The sequence below is a fragment of the Notolabrus celidotus genome, chromosome 10, assembly GCF_009762535.1.
Source record: "Notolabrus celidotus isolate fNotCel1 chromosome 10, fNotCel1.pri, whole genome shotgun sequence".
NCBI classification, from domain to species: domain Eukaryota; kingdom Metazoa; phylum Chordata; class Actinopteri; order Labriformes; family Labridae; genus Notolabrus; species Notolabrus celidotus.
In genome coordinates, this window is record NC_048281.1 from 15,783,323 (window position 1) to 15,803,425 (window position 20,103).

The window sequence follows — 20,103 nt, forward strand, 5'->3', positions numbered from 1 at the left end:
GTGAGCATGATGTGTGAATTCAGCTTATATTCATATTCTGATTCAACTGGAAATGCAGAAAGTGTGTATATTCCCTTTAATCCTTACTGTATCATTATGTAACCTCATATGAATAAACCTCAAAGAAACCACAGTTTAACTCTTTACATCAAAAAACAGGCAAAAGATAAATTAAATGCAAAAGAGGAGTATGACTCACCAAATATACTTTTTCCATGGATACTTTTTGTTGCTCTTGACTGACTCAAGCAGTCTTTTGTCCTTTTGCACAACCAGAGAGAAGTCCTTACATGACAAGTCACAGTTTACAGATATCTGAAGTTCATTTTTGATCAGCTCTGTGCTGCATCTGTTTCTTGAGTCTGACCATTTAATGGCAATCAGAGAGAAAATCCTCACCACACTTTTTTGCAGGTGTGATTGGCACATGATCCACTGTGGTTTTATCTGTAGAGTGCAGTCTGCTGTATTTAAAAGAGTTAATAGTCAATATACGGGACAATCGAGGCCCCGTATGAAACAAACCCATTTAGCCCAATATACGAGATATCCCGGCTAATACAGGACAGTTGGCAACCCCAGATTGGACATGAAAGACGGCAAGACTAAAGACTCTATAAATAAGACAAGACACAAATCCAAATGCTAGCATCATCTGTAGGCAAGTTAGCATAGTTAAACTGAGTAATTGCAATCTTTGAACTGGGGCAGGACATTCATTCACAGCATTAGTGTCATATTAGGTGAAAGTCTCTCTTCATTGTGACATTTATTATAACCTCCTGTGACAAGGAGGTCAGTTCACATTAAAAGATAGTTTGACTTACCTTTAAACATCCCTACCTGGCGTTTTCCACCAGCAATAGCAAGCTAGTTGCACACGATGGCAGAGAACGGTAGTTAAATCCAGAACACAATGACAACGTACAGTAGGGATTTCATGTGTTTGAGGGAATGCCTTAGGGATTTTTTGAGTTGGGTCAGTGGTTGAGCCACGCTTTATTCACTAAAATAACCAAACATGGTGGTAAACATCAAGGGCTTACCCCGAACATAGGAGCATTACATCCACTTATTACAATCTAGTTTAACTTTTAAAATAGAAGAATCCATAAAATGTTTCATTCTTTTCTGGATTTTTTTAACCATTTAAACCTGCTTAACTTAATTCTGTCAGGACTCAAAAAGATGTTCCTACAAATTCACCATTTAAAATACCAACATAAGAAAACGTTCCACATTGAAATACAAAGAAGTTACACAACCCAAATAGTTGATTGCAATACAAGTGACGCTTCTGATAAGGAAAAGAATCAATCATGTTTTAGGTTTTCATGGTGGTGCACTGGGATGTCCAGTTAGAGGGCTCTGTCACTGGGTTGGACACTTCAAATTCAAGCTTTCCCTGGATGTTTTTTTCTAAGTTGCTTTGAGTTTATCTAATGAAGTCTGTTATCTTTATAGCTGTTTATAGAAGTAGACATTTTTTTTAAACTTTGTTCTAATATGTTTAAGTTTTAAAGTTTTGGAACATGTTTAAATGAAAATCCTCAACGACTTAAGAAACAAATAGTTTTATGTTCTACTCTACAGTAAAAACCAAACCACTGGGGCAATATACAAAACCATTTTTTATTGTATGAAGTGCTTCAAAAGACACACACCGGGAATCATTTAGACAAAAGATCTTTAAAAAATGTCTACGATGGAGAAGAGGCAGGTTTTCTCTGCAGGGCTTCTATCACCTGTGAAATCTTACACATCAGTCAATCTCACACAATGTGGTTAACACGTGGGACAAACAGGAAGTCTCACTCTTCAGCTGCAACATCCTCCTCTCTACTGTATGAACATCAGCTGGGAAACAGACAGGTTTCATGTGCAGAAACCTATCACTGACACACCTGCCTCAGCCACAACAAATCTGTCACACTCTTCTATTAAAACTGTGATTTTGTTACATCAGGAGAGTTTCTTCTTGGTTTGCAGCTAAAGTCTGCAGTGGTGTGAACTTTGTACAAACAGGAAAGACCACCTGTATCATTGAAAGGGTGGGCTCAGAGTCTGATCAGGCCTGTGACGCAATCCTCTCGATGATTCTCCTGTAGTCTTCCACAACTACCTGGTAGCTCTTCTCCAGCTCCTCATGCTGTGTCTCAATGTCCATTTGACCCATGTGGGACACCAGCTCCTCCGGCCGCAGACACTTCTTCATCTTCGCCAGCTCCCTCTGATTCTTCTGCAGGGGATTAACAGCACAAAGGGGCGTAGGTGAGGTTTTAGATCAGTTGCTCCAAACACAAATTAAGTTCATGATATGAAATGAGACATGCTTTTTCATCAGCCTTGAGGTGCCTTCTGTTAGGGTATACATTACAGAGAAATTACAAGTTATATCAAGTGGGAGTGAAGATCATTCCTAGTGGGTCATATGAGTCTGTCATGTTACAATGTCAGCTTAGATGATTGATATCGGAAAGGCAACTTTCTTCATGTTAATAATCTATTTATGTTTCACAATAATAAGCCACTATTAACCAACTTTGGGGCTGCCATGTTTCTGAAAAACCTTTTTGTCTTCTTTATATTCTCCTCTTGTATCATTTTGTTGTCCTCTTTAGTAAGTTCTGTCAATCATCAAAGCCAGAAATAAACAACAATTCTTCTGAGTCATACTCTGTTACATTACTGTTTTGAGAAGTGTCCTATTCACAAAGACTTTTAAGACTATGTGAAGCTATAGGTGTGTGTATTTGACAATGAACTATGTAAGGGATAATGTTTAGTGAACAGATACTTATACAAATTAAAAACCCTGGTCGGGTGGGTGATGCTGAATGCTGGGTAATTCGATATGACATGCGTGATCAGGTTGTCTTTAACATTGCTTTTGTTGTTGAGAATTCATCACCACTGTTATGCTGTTTTGACCAATCAGAATCTTTATTTCACACAGCCTGGTAATAAGTAAGAAAACCAGGTAATGATCTTTAATGAATTAGTCTTTCATTACAATCATTACCACGTTTCGTAAAGGGGGAAAAACGAAGTAAACAAAATAAAAATGGCGCTTTCCTTTGAGGTAAATGTTACTCAAAAGGAGTTAATAGTGCGTGTCATCCAGCGTAGATGTGCTGGCTGCTTGATGTGGTTTTAATCGTCTTTTACAATAAAGTTTTATGAGAACGAGGGTGAACCTAGATTAGGCTGTAACATGCAATACTTTGTAGTGTATATTTCTGCGTGACGACTTCAAAAGAGCCAATTTAACAAGACGTAACCCAAGATAGAGAAGGGGAATCTCAGTTATAAATGGTAAATTCTTGGTCTTCATCTTTGAATAGTTTACCCAGTTGTAAAGTGATATAATACTTATAAAAAGGGTCAAAGTGCCTAGAGGTATTTTTTTTCATGGACAAACAAAGCACACACTGCTTTAGTCGACTACTATTAGCTGCTTAAAAAATCCAGCACGCACATAAATGCAGACGTAGTCACCAGGGAATTGAGGTTAAGAGCAGAAACGTATAATCCCCCTAACATTCACAGAGAAGGGGCTTCTGCCATTCAGCTAACTACAAGCTAAATCTCCTCGGGGAAGGAAAACCGCTCTGCATCTGGCCACCAGATCTTCCCCTGCCACTCTCTCAAGGAATTCCTACTTCCCGCCTCACCACATAGGTCTTTTCCACGTCAGATTATGGCTTTTTTCCCCCAGACATGTGGTTACACTGCTGACAGAAAATTCTGTAATGGCTGGTATGCAAAGTCTCAGTGAGAGGCTCAAGCATAAAAATGTCATAGGCCAACAGGATGTAGGTTTTTATGTTGGTGCATATAGATGTACTCAGTATTTTCTACAGTCAAGCCTGGTACAACAGAGTCAGAGAGTCGGCACTGATCTTGTTATTGTGTTAGACTGAAACTGAAGAAAGGCCTACGTGTGAAAATACAAGAAAACAAGAATGGTTTTATAAAATTGCAGTTCTCCAGATGAATTATAAAAAGCACTGCAAAAGGAACGCGACAGAACTCTGAATAGTAGCAGCTTTTTGACAAAGTGCTTCACACACTTTCATGAAAATTATTTCTCCCAAAGAAATGCAAATCCTGACTAATGACATGTGTCTGAATAGAAAAAAGCTCCAGCAGCAGCAGAACCACAGGCGCCTGGTGCGCCCTATTGTGGCTGCAACAATACGGTTCTAGTAATCTATCAATTTTCACGGGACTGAAGATCAATTTTTCAGCTGTTTTAAAAGGTAACATAATAAACAGGGACAATATGGAGCTGTAAGCCGATCAAGTGTGCTGCACACGGGCCACTTTGCTTCCTACACTGAGAAATTTTAATGTTATGTGAACAAAAGGTGGAAGACTGCACACTGGATTTTTGTTTGACAGCAACAGACACAAGTTGACATTCACTTTTATGTCTGAATAAATCAGAAAATCACTCACTCAGGATGCCATTCTGTACCCACTTTTTGACCCTCTCCACACAGACATGTAAAGCACACTACTTAAGAGGCTGACGCTCACCCTGTATGGTCCAAATAGCCTCTTCTTCACATCCAGACGGTACTCTCTCGCTTTTTCTTCATCACTCATGTCTGTCGCTCTCAGACGCAGGATTTCATACACTCGCCTTGCATGTTTCTGGAGAAAAGGGGTAAAAACTTCGATGAATTTTCATGTTTTCTAAACAAACAAAACGCTGGTGTTTGGGAACCTTGAGTACGCTTTACAACACAGTAGCTAGACAGTGTGTGATAAGTTGTTTGCGAGTTATATGTTCTAAGATTAGCTAGCTAAATGGAAACCACACAGAATCAGTTATTTGGGACACAACAGTTAAATAGGTCTCTGAACTAGCTCATGTTGGCAGTTTTCAGTCATTAGTGCACAGTGTTTATTTCAATTATATGTTACTGTAGTATTTATTTCATGAATTCATGACCAACCCCTGCCAAACAGATGGGTCAGAGTAAAAGAAAATGACATAAAAGGCTTTCCAGAGAGGCTGAGTCTCTCAGAGGTAAAGATGGGAGGAAGTTCACCACTCTGTGAGAGACTGCTCAAGCCCTTATAAGATATACTGAGGGGAAGGGGAAAACTGTCTTGTGGTCTGATCAATAAAAGTGTGACACTCTTTTTGGAAATCATGGACCCCGCTCTGGAAAGGAGAGGGAGCACCCAGTTTATCAGCACATCGTCAAAAGTGAGCATCAGTGATGGTATGGGGATGTTTAAGTGCCTACCACATAGGTAGCTTACAACGCCTTTTCATATACTTTTCATATTTCAGGAAGATAATGTCAAACCACATTCTTCACACCATCATGGCTCTGTAGTAGAAGAGTCCAGGTGCTAAACAAGCCTGCCTGCTGTCCTGACTTATAACCCTTTAAAAACATTTGACACATCATGAAATTAAAAATGAAAAATGAGACCCTGAACTGTCAGGGTCAGGCAAGACTGAGTCAACATTTCACTTTAAAAACTCCAGACACTCCAACATTTACAGGGTGTTGTAACAAAGAGCTCATGCAACATATTGGTTAACATGCCTCTGTCCTAACTGTTTTGAAATGAGTTGCCAGCATCAAATATAAAATGAGCAAATCATTTTCATTAACCCTCCTGTTATTTTGCGGGTCAAATGGACCCCTTTTAAAGTCTATTTTAGGCCATGTATGCCCTCTAAACCAGCTAAATGATGCATAAAATTAAATTGTTTTTATACAAAATACTTTTCTTTTTTTTTTTTAAAGAAAATAAGGAAAGATCTATGTCATGTAAAACTAATGTATTTATAGTTAGGGCTTTCCAATCTACATTAAAACAATTTTTAACATTAATTTGAATGAAAAACAAGTGAGTTATCCTAATTGAACCATGATCTGTGAGAATGAAAGAACACCAATGGACTAAATCTTGATTTAAATGGTTAGTAATGGAGTTAAAAATTAGATTAAAAAATGTGTATTGTGATTTTTTGGGGTTCTGACACTTTGGGTTGATTGAATATGCCCTGGGTCAAATTGACCCAGGAACATTATTGCTGTTCCAGAGAAATGAACATAACAGGAGGGTTAAACAATTCAACTTTTCAGTTTCATCATTTAAGATGTTATCTTTGCACTACCCTCAAATAAAGGTTTTAAATGATGTGCAAACAAAATCTGTTTTCATTTACTATTTTAAAGTGTCCCAACTTGGCGATTATGCAATGATTACTTTGGGTTTTCTGTCATTTTATGGCTAAGCTTTGATCTGACCACACCAAACTGCAGCGTCATACTACACCTTGTTTATTTTTAACTTGTCTTGCGCCTCTTTGACCATGTCAGGGGAGAAGCCGGGTTGCAGCTTGTCTACAGCAAAAGAGGGCAGGCCTTGACAAAGCTTAACCAGCACGTAGTCTCTCAGCTTCACGTAGCTTTCAGAGGGGTCTTCAGCTGTAAACAAAACACAACAACACAAAAGAGTTGAAAGTTTGTAGGTTGTGGTTTTCAAATAATTTGCAATAACTCTGATGCACATGTCAGGGTTGGATACTGTAAAAAATGTTGTTAATACAGGGGCATGTTTTAAAGCCTGATAACTTTCTTCAGAAGTTAGAACATGTCACGTCTTTTTTACACTTTCTTAAATATTTACTTTAGAAACAAAATTAAAGAAATTCTACTCAAGGTCTGAGGCAGTGTAGACGGGGTCATTCGGCCTCTTTAAATGCTAAACTTTCAGTTATTTCTTGTAAAGGATTCCTCTCTCTAAGGAAAAAAGGAAGCCTTTTTAGTATTCATTCTCTGTCTCTATGCAAAGCGACAACTAGTTTCAATAGAGCTGCAGCACATTCTGGTATTCATGCCAGCTCTCCAAATTAACTCAACCCCATGGATCCACCAACTGAAGAGAAAAACAATTTAAACAGTTTGTGGGCGACACAGCAATCTTAAATTAAATGTTAATCCATTTTTTATCTATATGAATAAATAAAATGAATTAACATGCTCACCGGTGATGTCTTGCACTTTGGGCAGGCTGCAGTAAAACCTGTGAACAGTCTCCAGAAGCTGAGCTCCATGACCCTCTCCTTGGAACGGAGGCAGGATCAACATTTGGCTGTTTAATAAGGAGTGAAGACATACATGCAAATACACAGAGCCAATGAGGAAACCTGTTGTTCAAAATGAGTCACAAAACACTTTTTTTTGTTGTAGAAATTCTAAAATTCTCTTTGATTCCAAGCAGGAAGTAATAAGTTGTTATCCTGATACATCACTGCAAAAACTCAAACCACATCAAAAGCTTATCTATAAAGCTGTTTTCAGATATGGATCACCCTGGTTTGGAAATGAAACAAAATCTGGATGAATGGTTGGCTATATAAGCCCATAATTTGGGCTCTTTGGGAAGAGGATAAAGAAATGTATAATTTTCCACTCTTTTTTTCATACAAAAGAATGGGAAGGCACGCGCTGCCCCGGCAATTACCTTACACGTGGTCGGGTTTTGTCTGGGTACACGTAGTAATTATAAACTGTCATGTAGCCAACAGTTGCGTAGAGAGTCTCCCCATCTTTATTGTACTTTTCAAATCTGCAGATAAAACACAAAGGCAAACAGGTCAATTACAGGCACACTCCCATGCAGTGTCCATTTTAGCCACTCTGTTCTCGTGCCCACCCCTAACCCCCCCCCCCCAGACGTGAGCATGTTAGAGCAGCCAGGCCCCGATTGGTACACCTGCTACAACCTGAATACATTATGCACTTAATTGGAGTACTGCAACTTAGAGGACGAGAAGGGGTTGGAGGAGGGACTGAACTCCTCAAAATCACTTCAGTCCATTTTGCCCATTGTCAGTTTTAATAGTTGCCAGGGTAAAGAAAACACTGGCAGAGGCTCTTTTTACTGTTAAGACATTGTTCAGTGTTTCAAAAGACAACAGTATTCAATTCAGCTCTTGCCCCTGAAAATTTTGAAAAGGGCTTTGGGCACAAAGGGAGCTCTTGCCTGATCAACAATTCTCCTATGGGGGGATATATAATCAAACTGGCCTGGTAATTGGTCACAAGCGCCACAAAGGCGGGCTTTGTTTTTCAATGACACAATAAAGGCTTTAGGGTAGGGGTGGGTGTGGAGGGTGGTGGTAGAGGGGGGTTTGATGTCAATTAGGAAGAGCACTCACACAAGAAAGAAGTCCCAGCGATCGTCGTCTGCATCGATGAAGCTGGCAGTCTCAATGAACCACATGAGGAAGGTCTGTAGGCGCTCATGATACTCTTGGAATCCCGGGCAGGTGATATCAGCCTGAGGTCAACGTAGCACAAATAAAAGTCTGATTCAGTTTAGAGCTAACCCTCCAGCCTGTCATTAAACGATTTGAGCGAAAGCAGCGATAACAAGTTAAAAAAACGATATTAAAAAGTGTGAAATAAGACTTCCTTGATGGCTCCGCTGAGGCGGTGAGTGATGTTTGTACCTTGTGAATCTGGTAAGTGAGTTCTCCAGCCTCCTCGCTGTGGACTGTGTATGTGTGAAGCAGGGAGCCGAAGGGCTTGAAATTGGCCTCCTTCTCCAGCAGCGAGATGAAGTCGTCGCTGTTGCAGGTGAACCCAGCAGGAACGATTTCCCGGATCTTCCCTTCGACATCGTCAGACTGGATGACACGATATGTACAAATTTAGCAGTCTTGTAAAAAGCATCACAGCACATCTGAAAGACTTGTTTCCATAAATATGACCAGTGAGGGATTTTCTGATGGATTCAAATCCTAAGCTTTACTTTTTTTGTTTTGATCATATATTGTGTTTTTTTTCCATGACCGTTTGGTTCTAAAAATATGTAAGACTTTAAGTTAAAAAAGGAGTGCAGACAATTGTAGAAATTAAAGCTGGAAGCAAACATGTGAAAAGAAAACCATTAGGCAATTAAAACTGTCAGCTGAGCAGAAACCACAGCAGCAGCCCCCCACCCGGTTCCCTCCCTGTCCGGTGAAAAGACCACTTAAATCAGTACATTTACTACTTATGTTAAACCATGAATATGTGATGAAGTTGCCACAATAAAACGCATTTCTGCTTCTCACTGGGAAATTAAATCTTATGAATTGATCTCAACTTAACAAACCTTTGGCCATCCATAATAGAGGCCTCTCCTCTAATCCTGCCAAGTGAACCCAATCAAATGAATTTGGCCCCTGCATTTTCAAAGAGCCCCGGAGACAAAGGGGCCCAACCCTTGGACTTTTTACTCAGAGCAACCTGTGGTTAGTTCAGCTGTAATGTTTGCATTGTATCCATTTCCACAAGGATTGACATGAGAACACTTTGCTAAGCAGCCCTTTCACACCATTTACATGTGTGATGGGCATTATTTCAGCGGAGAGACCCTTGCTGCTCAGCATTGAAAACTGGGAAATGAAGAAGGTCTGAGCAAAATGCACTACAAAAGGCTAATACAACATGCTGCTAATTCCCCACCCTTTCAGACATCAGCTAATATCTAACTGGAAGTAATGCACCTGCAGCTGAATGCCTCTTAACCATTGTAATTGTTCAGCCACATTTCTAAGGAACAAGAAGCACACTTAAAAGGCCATGGACAAACACGTCCCTTTGTCCCAGGCACTCTCCTACATACTAGACACTAAATTGTACAGCCTTCCAGAATAGATGCCTTAGTTTGGCATCAATATAACTTAACAAGGTACCTTTAGAACAGTTTGTTAATGTCTTTGATTTCTAACAATGAGCACAAAGGGAGTAAAAACTATCTAATTTGTTGTGTTGGTATTATTTCATCTGTTTAATCTAACCCAAAGATGTTTTTGAATTCAATATCCACCAAAGTCATGGCATATTTACACACCTACATCAATTACAGATGAAACAGAAGTATTTACTTAAACCCAAAACAACCATTCAGAAACCTTCTGGTGCTAACGTCAGTGTTTTTTGCATTAGAAGTCCAGAATTTGTGTGTTTTTGGTTGATGTAAAAGGTAAAGAGGCAGATTTTTTTTTCATGATGAGAGTCTTGTATTAACATGACAGCTGCATAAACTCCATCTCTACCTCCCCTCGTCTCTCTCTCTCTCTCTGCTCCCTCTTCTCTCACCAGCTGCACCGCACCCAGGCCGTCCACATGCACTCAGAGACAAACACTCTTCAGAGGCAGCCTGAACTCTGCTGCTCTCTACCTCTACACCAGCTGCACTCAAACCCTTAACAAGGTGAACACTCAGGGGTCAACGCGGCACACTAAGTAGTGGCACACACACGTGGACGACTAAGCCGGCAGCCATCGCATTTTGGTTTGAATATCAGCTTCGTGCTATCTTCCAAAAAAGTCTAATGGCTCTCTTTGGTTTAAAACCAGTGAACTGGTTGCCATGATGACAGAGGTGAAAGCACAATTGGAAGAATCCATGGCTGACATACAGGGTTATTTATGATTCGAGTACATCCTCAGAAATCCTGGTTAATTCATAAGTTATACCACAGCTCCCAGTGGCACCAGTTGAAGGCCACATTGTCCAGTCATGGAGCCCCTGCTGCTTCTAGATAGGACAGATGTCCCAGGGTTGAATCACCTGACCTAAAAAGGGGCCCTGGCTAATTCTCATGTTCGCTTAACGTGTTCGCTGCATTGAAAGCAGACAGCGGCCTTTTGTGCGGTCTTAGAAAATGCTCGACTAGAACAAGTTTTTTTGCTTTACTGTCCGTTTTTGTCCAAATACAGCCTGTTGATATGTAAATTCTTACGTCCAGCAATTAAAAAAAAGGCACAAACTTTTACACAGTCAGCAGATATGCTCTAAAAAGGAACATTAAAACTAATTTGCATGTCATTGGCTGATTGAAGTTTAGTCCTAACCTATTGAAGCTCAGTTTGCAGATGTTCAACCCAAACGTTTCTGATTGTGAACAACTTGGGCAGCAATTCATCCCTGAAAAAATATGTACAAGATTTCCAGCCGTGTCACATTACTCCTCCCGCTGATTCAATCACATAAACCTCTAAAATCAATACCTCATGTTAGACCGCATGTACAGAACCTTTTAAAATCCTCCTCTTCCGACAGGGAGGAGCAGGATTAGTGTACCGGCACAGGGGGCCGAGGTGGGCTGAGATTAGGTCTAACAAAACAGGAGATCTTTTACAGGAATAATGTCACCACCCACAGAGGCTCAGAGTTACTTTAGTAAAGGAAGAAAGAACATCAAGGTACCAGGACTGTGCACCAAAGAGCAACATAGCTCCAGCTACTCCCCTTTAGAAATAATTGATGGCACGACCCTTCCACCATACAAAGTCATACAATGATGGAGGCCTTCACTCAGGGAAGCAGTCCAATATGTGTCAACATATCTCTTTAAATTACTCAACTTTAGACCATTAGGGACGTCTACTCCTGTAATTATGAGTTCCTATTGTGGGATTTACCATCAACATGAAATCTTGTTCTATTATTACCTATGTAATCTTTAAGTCTTACACAAACATATTATGACAGACACTTGCTTTACATTTTACTAAATATTCAGATTTTACCATAATCAATTTATAACTTTGTGTTTTTTTGTACTGATTTAATCGTCTTCCCTTTGTAGAAATAAAGCAGTGAATATTTTGCTAGCTTTAACCATCCTGTTATGTTGCGGGTCAAATTGACCCTATTTACGGTTATTTGTCATCAACACACGTTTACTTTAAACCAGTTCTTGTCACTCTAAAACAGTAGTTACAGCTATAGTGGCATACTGTGGTATAGGCTACTGTTTTGGTAAAGGGGGTGGTATTATTTATGGCATTAGATGCTGCACTGACTAGCATACTTGCCTATATCTACAGTTACAGTTCCTTTAGGCCTTACGTCAGACTTTTTGATACTGTTATCATGTTTGAAATGTTTCATCTATTAAGCAGCCCACCTGTTGCTTTCTTTAATCTTTCACGGTTCCATAATAAAGCATCAACAGTCATCAGAGAAGACTTAAATGGCAAAATAAGAAAATAAAGAAGACGAAATACTCAAACTGGCTTTCGCTTTAATGCAATACAGTCTGAGAGGAGCGAGGCCGATGATTACAGCCTCCAAAGGAATCATGAAGTGGATTCAACACCTCTGAAACTCCTTCAATAAACTAACTGCAGGATTGTTGCATCAGATGGCTTCACATTTAGCTAGTATTCCTCTATTTAAATACATTCTGAGAGTCTGTAGTTTGCTTCTTGTGCAGTGTAAGTTTCCCCTTTCCCTTTTTTGTAAATGACATCATCATGATGATGTCAGAAGTCCAACTGCATGAGACTGCTATCACCAGGCTTCATGAAGCATTGAGGTTTGTTTCTGCTGATGTTGAGATGTTTTAGTATATTTCAAATGAAACAGCATCGTCATCATCATCATCTCATGATCGTGTATAAAGCAATACATGGTCAGGCTCCAGCATATATCGGAGAACTGCTGAGGCCATATAACTCCAGCAGGACTCTGAGGTCCTCTAATCAGGGTTTGCTGGCTGTCCCTCAAACCAGGTTGAAAACTAAGGGTGACTGTGCTTTCGATGTTGTTGCTCCACAACTGTGGAACGGTCTTCCTCCAGAACTGAGCTGTGGGCACTGTGGTCATTTTTAAAAAGTGAATGAAAACCCATTTATTTAGACAAGCATTTGATTGACCTGTCCGTTTTTATGTCTGTTGTGTTTATGTATTTTTGCTACTTCAATGTAATTCTTGCTATGTCTTGCTCGTTGCTTTGTATTCTGTTATTGTGAAGCACTTTGTGACGCCTGTTCCAGAAAGGTGCTATATAAATAAACTTATTATTATTATTATTATTATTATTATTATTGTTATTATTATCAAATGTGCTGGCCAAAAAAGGCTATATTTTTGGTTTTCAGATCAAAGACCAATCTGCCACATAGAGCAGAGTCTGAATCAGCTCCTCTATCTTGAAATAACATGTGTTGTGAATGTTAGTGGTGGACGGTCAGCGGACATTCAAATTGAATATTTCCCCAACTCTGCTACTCAAAATAGAAACAATAGATTCCTGTAACAGTTGCAGGGCACAGAGTTAATTTCGCAATATATCTGCGATAAGTGTGCTATGGATAAAAGTTCTCACTGCCTCCATGTATCTCTTATTTTCACGGATGACTTTTTCCCGGCGCACGTCAGTGACAAAACCAAAAACACCAACGGGGCTGGTATTGGTTTAATATTTGACATTTGGGGTTTTTTGCTGCTGTGAACTTTAATAAATCTTTACCAAAACCTACTTTGTTAGGCGACACATTACAAAGCATATTTCGTAAGACTTTTCACAGTTTTGATCATCTCTAAATCATCAAAGATGACGATGCATTTCAGACCACAATGGATTGAATGTCTGTCCAGCACACCTGTCACTGCCTGTGTAGCTGCAGACCAGTCAGGGTGCCTACGCTGACCCCTGTCCACCACCAAAAGCGCCTACAGAGGCTATACTGGAACTGGACCATTAATCAGTGAAAAGTAATAGCCTGCAACAAAACATCAGTGTTGACAAGGCCTCCAATTTCTTCAGATCTCAGTTCAATGTAGCGTCTTTGGGATGTGCTGGACCTCCATGTTGAATCCATGGAGGACCCACCTCATAACTTCTGGGATCTGCTACCAATATCTACCACAGCATTACTTCAGAGGTATAGTGGGGTGCATGTCTTCTCAGATCAGGGCTGAAGATAAGGGGCCTAAACAATACAAGGTAACAGAAAAAGAAATTAAGTAGTGTGTTTCTTACCTCCACACAATCAAACATCTCAGTGACTTTTGAGGAATATTTCACTTTGAAGATGGTGCTCAGGTTTCCTGCAGTGTAGAAGAGCTGTATCTGAAGACCTTTGTATCCAAAAGCGACCTCACTGAAGACAGAGTAAAAAGGAACAAGAGAAATCTTAATGATGGGGGTCTCCATTAAACTACAGCAGTAACTGCAAACAGAAAACAATCCAGCAGCTGTGTTATGTTAGCTGTGCAGTCGAGGATAAACTCATATGAGGGGGACAATAACAAATGATTGATTATTCTTTTAATTAAATCTATATACACCTGGAGTGAATAATAAAAGCTTACAGTAGGTCAGGCCACTTATTTCACCGTGTTGCATTGTTTCTTACACCACAACACCACTGGCAGTTTATGGCTAAATAGACTTCATCATTATGCAACTGTGTGATTGAGCCTTACCAGCAATTACGCTTGCTGAAATAATTAATGCCCCAATTACTGAGTTCCCTTTGAGTTGATTGCAGCAAGTGCAAAAACAACCAATCCTAGTTTTGACTAATTGGAAAAAGCAATTTAGAGCGTAACGACATGCTAGTTAAGCCTACACACAGACACAGGTGTCAGTGCAAAAAATGCAGCATGCTCTGGCTCAATAGTGAAACCTCTTCTTGCATCTTATCGGTCTAATAATGTGACTCTTACCAGAAGACTTGTTGTTTGAAGATGGTTGATCTACAAATCCAACTGGATCAATCATAACAGGACTACTAATACTAAGAAACTGATTAAAAACAGAACCTTATTAGGGTTGTCTTCTCTATCAATGTTCCAAATGAAAACTGTGCATACCTAGGTTTCACTTAATGTAGTCAGGGTCCGGGAGGCAGACACCCTCTCGACTTTGGAGATTAAGCCTAAAACAACCCCCCAATCAATTTCCAACCACAACTCGGTCAAGGCAGATGTCTGTCTAACATGAGTCTGGTTCTGCTCGAGGTTTCTGACTGTTAAAGGGAAGTTTTTCCTTGCTGCTGTAACTAGCTAAATACTGCAAGGTTCAATGCTCATGGTGGATTAAGATGAGATCAGACTGAGTCCTGTCTGTAAGAGGGGACTGGATTGAATCCTGTCTTGATGTTGGGTCTTTGTTAATAATTTAACATCGAGTACGGTCTAGACCTGCTCTGTTTGTAAAAGCGTCTTGAGATAACGTTTGTTGTGACATGGTGCTGTATAAATAAAGATTGATTGATTGATTAATGCTGGATGGAATAAGTATATTACAGAGAAAGACAGAGGTCTACTGGTCCAAGAAAGAAGTTTCTATCAATATGGCTAAGAAACAAAGCCCTTCCTGTGACAGGCCTGCCTACATTTGTTCTTTTAAGGCTTAATTTATATATAATGTGTGAGACAACAAGTATGCAAATTTTGATTAATACTTCTATATTTTGGAAATACATTACACGTTCTTAACAGCAGTGAAATGGAAAATTCAAAGGAAATTTGTGTCTCAGCATTAAACAAAGAGGTTGAGTTAGGACATAGCTACAGTTGTGCTCATAAGTTTACATACCTTGGCATAATTTATCATTTCTTGGGTAGTTTCTTTTGTCATTATGATGTAAAGAGTAAACACAGTTGTTTGATAATAAATGGCTTCACCCAACCACTAACCATGAGTGAAAAAAAAGTTTTTCTCTTATCATTCATATTCTCTGAAAAATGGCAAAAAAAAATCAAAAATTCTGCCAGGGTGTGTAAACTTATGAGCACAACTGTAGCTTAGTTTAACATAAAGACCATAGTAACATCTATGTTGTTTGGTCAAACAGAAATGTAAAATTACAAGCTTGTGATTTCATATTCAGTTTTAGTATCAAACAGTTTCTTGGTGAACAACCCCTGAAATCATTATCTTTATGTCTTGTCAGAAAGATGCCAGGTTTGTTTGCAGGTGCCTACAGAAAACTTGTACTAAGTGATCATTTTTGACTCCCATTAGTAGTTGTTATATCATTCTACTTATTTGCTAGTTAATCCAATGACATATACCTTTAATAAATCATCCTCATAGGTGTTGATGGATGCATTAGTTGACTTTGAAAAAAAGGCTAGCTGCTCCCCTTTACTTCAAGTCTTTATGCTAAGCTAGACTGAACATAATTCCTTTCATCTTATTATAGAAGGGAATCTTAAAGGCTTACTTCCAAACATAATTAACTATTCCTTTGAGTACCATCGTTTCACAGCAAGGATTGAAGACTACAAACAACCTGCTTCACAAGATTTTGGAAAACATTTGTCTTTAAGTTCAACACATCATTCAATATTAATTTGTTCTTTTGGCGCAGTTGATGATTCATCTTCCAAATGATTAGATAAAACATGTTGAGGGTTATAAAAAAAAGGTTGTCAAAAACTCTGTTAATTAAGTGTTGAGGTTTTCAACAGCTTGCAAAGTAAAGAGTCTATCAAGTGTATCATATGCGCATGTAGTCTGTTATCTTAAAAGCCAGAGGCAGACTATGTAAGGCGAAAAGGCAGGTTTGCCACTGAAAGTGCTGTGTTGGGCTTTTTGCCTTTATTTGATAGAGGTGGATGACAGGAACCAAATCATGTCAGGACAGGGAGTTGATCATATGATAGTAGAACGAGGACTGTAACCTTTGTACACGGGGCACCTGCTCTACCAACTGGCCAAACCGGCACCCCTTGTTTTCTACTATTTGACATTGTTCAGCATGAATTTATTTGGACAAAGATCCTCACAGGATTGCATTTATTATTTTTTCATGTGCATTTGAAATGTATCTGCTGATAACCTATCTTACTAAAACCTCCAATTACACACAATGATATGTAAGATGCCTCACTCAAAACACAATAGCAAGTTGCAGCTTGTACTAAGGACGCTGCTACCAGTACCCTCAGAGAGGACACTTTAATTGTGTCAAGACTTGGGCAAAGCAGGTGAGAAACTATAGCTCCTGTGTGATGAATTCAAGGCAAGAAACTAAAATGTTTCACAGGTTAAACTAGGGGTGCACGATATTATCGGCACGTTATCGGTATCGGCCGATATTGGCTTAAAAACTAACTATCGGCCAACATGCCGATATCCCCCGATATCCGCCGATAAAATAATGGGCTGCTGCACACATGTCGGGCTCATGTTTTAAGTTAAATTCAAATTTAAGAAGCAGTCTGTAAGGTACATGTAGCTGACTAATTTAGGCACATTTACTGTCAAAGAGTAAACCATTTGATTTAATTTGGGTTTAATTGCTGTACAGTTGCACTTTTCACATGTTCCCTGTGAACAGAGGTTAGGTTTACTTACTATGTCAAATGTGAAATTTGCCCTGGTTGTGGGTTATTGTTATGATTGTCTCAGGGAGAGCATCATCCAAGTTTTAAGTAGGAAGTATCTTTTTGTATGAATTTAGTTTGAAAGCAATTGTCATAAATAAATATGCAGTTTTAAGTATTTTTCTTATTTTGCACAAGAAATGAATATTACATATTAAATGTGATAAGAGTGTCACCATAATACTGTACACTAATTCCAATACAGAAGAGAATTGATCTCTGCAATTAGGTGTGCGGAAAAAAATATCGGTAATCGGCTAAATGAGTTGAAAATATCGGCATATTGGAAATCGGCAAAAAACCCAATATTGTGCATCCCTAGTAAAAACACAACACTTGGATAACTGTAACATGAGGAAGCAATTCCCAAAAAGGTGCGTACCAAGAAACGGATCATTTGCTTCATGTGTGGGAAAAGCTTAGCAATTTCTGCTTCTTTTTTTTTTAAACAAGAGTAAAATGTAATGATAGCAGGAAAATACTCACTCGTCTCCAAAAAGTTGGTGGCTGAACTCAGGATGAAATGTGGTGCTGTCATCTTCAACATCTTCAGGGAAGCGAACTGAAAGGAAAAGATGACAGGGGAACCCCATTCAAGAGAGGATTACAAGCCAATAGACAAAATACAGACAATGTACAGTACCCATGCCCAACATAATATACTTTAGCAGGACATGTAAAAAAAAAAGAAAGAGGAAAATACAAGATAAGTAACATACCCAGCTTCAAGCATAAAGCTTCATTGGTGTCGCACTTGTATTCAGCCAGTTTCTTCTCCATGGTGTTTACTCCTGAACAAACACACAAATAATGTTGAAAATGTGTCCATTTTTCACAAAAGCAAGTGTTTCTAAAGACCCATTTCTCAAATTCATCTCTTGGTATTAAATGTGTTATTTTTCCCTTTTAATGATAAGAATTGTGCAGGATACATGCACACTTAAGAATTTCCTTTCCAGTTAACACTTTGATAGAATAACAGTGGCAGATGCATCTAAAACCTCCTCTAGCTGGATATCATCCCCCTAAAAACACAATCAGAAATTTCAAATCTGCATTAATGTTTGCACATGTGATACTTCAGGAACAATCTTTATTATGGTAAACGTGCAGGAACAGACACAAAACAAGCCTTTTATCACACTGCAGGTGAACACTCTACAACCTTACACTATAACATACATCGTTTCGAGTTTTAATTTCGTTAAAGCACTGCGAGCAAGTCACAAATCTTGGTGTAATTTTAGATTCTGACCTTCACTTTAAATACCACATTACCAAAATAACAAGAACATCATTTTACCATTTAAAAAAACATCTCCAAACTCTGATCATACACATCCCAAACCGATGCAGAGAAATTAGTCCATGCATTCATTTCAACCCTGTTAGATTATTACAACGCACTGTTCATAGGTCTATCCAAACACTCCATAGGACGGCTCTAACTCATCCAGAACACAGCAGCTACAATCCTGACACATACAAGAAAATATGACTATATCACCCCGGTTCTCAAAACACTTCATTGGCTCCCCGTTCAATACAGAATCCATTTCAAAATTCTATTATTAGTCCATAAAGCACTCATGGTTCAGCTCCCCAGTACATCTCTGACTTGCTCACAGTGTATAACAGACCAGGATCCTTAGGTCATCAGGTGGAAGTCTTTTAAATGAACCCAGAGTCAAATCAAAGTCTGGTGAAGGGGCCTTTAGTTACTGTGGTCCATCTTTTTGGAACAAACTGCCTGCTGACCTCAGGTCCATCACTACTGTCTCCACTTTTCAAATAAAGACTGAAAACATATTTATTTTCTCAAGCGTTTGAATGATATAATGACTGCTGCGACTGGATATATGTGCTGCAACACTTGCTGTTTGATTGCTGTGTCTGATGTATGTTGGGTGTATCTATTGTTTTTCTGTTTTTATCTATTTTATTTCGAAAAATGTTTTTATTTTTTCTAATTCTCCATGTAAAGCACATTGAACTTGCGTGTAATGTAATGTGCTTTATAAATAAAATTGCTATTGCTATTAAAACACAGTATGTCGTTCACTCTGGTTAAATTATATATAAAAAGGACCACTAAGTGTGCTCTAAATGTGAGTCAAAGGGGGATGTTTCTATCAAGGGAGATAATATCAGTTGTGAGCCTAGCATATGGCGTTCTTAAGGGGATAGTATCATCAAAGAGGACGTAAATAAACCAGCAAAAATCTATATACTCGAGGCACGCATTCACTTTGACACCAAAAGGTAACATAAACACAAACACTCGATGTGTGCTGTGACAGCTTGATAGCATGCTACTACCGTTAGCAGGCAGGCCCTCACTGCTGCTGTTAGCTTAGCTCGCAACATTTTGAACAGGTTACACGCAAATATGAACCTCCGGGCGGTCAGAAGAGCAGTCAATGGTTGTTTTTAGGTAGATTTTCATCAAACAAAGACAACAGAATGAGTGCCTTCACGCGCTGAGCCACTTACCCGCCATTTCTGCACCGTGTTGTGAGGAGCTGTGTTGTCCCAAAAGACCCGCGGAATCAGGACAACTTCCGGGTCCGTGTGGAAACAGGAAGTAGAATTTTCTACCTATGGCTTTTATGAAAACGAAAGAGCTATTAGCTAACATATTAATTCCGTACTTTCAAAAAAGCTCGTTTTGATCATTGACGTACTAGGTACCTATGGTAAGTTCTAATAAATATGTTTATATATATTTCAAAACAAAAACATCCACGAGGATTAGTTTTACAGGGCTGCCAGCTGTCAGTTAATTTTAGTTTACTTATTTTTTAGATAGCTTCATATCATAGCTGCTATTAAAATAAACTTATATTATTTTTGACTCGCAGTGACATAAATTCTTACTTCTGAAGTTTGACTTATCCTGTATATCTTATATTTCCACATATCAGTCAATATTTGCATTAT

At 39.0% G+C, this 20,103-nt stretch overlaps 2 protein-coding genes across 2 annotated transcripts in view; one reads left to right on the top strand and one right to left on the bottom strand.

The window, feature by feature from the left end:
- Positions 1-1,613: 1,613 nt before the first annotated feature.
- Positions 1,614-19,782, bottom strand: hat1 (histone acetyltransferase 1). The gene is made up of 11 exons (XM_034694263.1): positions 19,657-19,782; positions 17,883-17,954; positions 17,650-17,725; positions 13,805-13,925; positions 8,492-8,668; positions 8,198-8,319; positions 7,501-7,605; positions 7,022-7,128; positions 6,310-6,461; positions 4,543-4,659; positions 1,614-2,239 (listed from the first exon to the last, which is right to left on the bottom strand). Exons 1-11 carry the CDS (start codon positions 19,661-19,663, stop codon positions 2,069-2,071), a joined length of 1,227 nt encoding a protein of 408 aa, XP_034550154.1. The 5' UTR covers positions 19,664-19,782; the 3' UTR covers positions 1,614-2,068.
- The window catches only part of LOC117820481 (calcium-binding mitochondrial carrier protein Aralar1-like), a 30,500-nt gene continuing 30,125 nt past the window's right edge, over positions 19,729-20,103 (top strand). Inside the window, exon 1 of the mRNA XM_034694260.1 lies at positions 19,729-19,859. Coding sequence (XP_034550151.1) covers positions 19,857-19,859 — 3 coding nt within the window. The 5' untranslated portion in view covers positions 19,729-19,856. The remainder of the gene's footprint in view (positions 19,860-20,103) is intronic.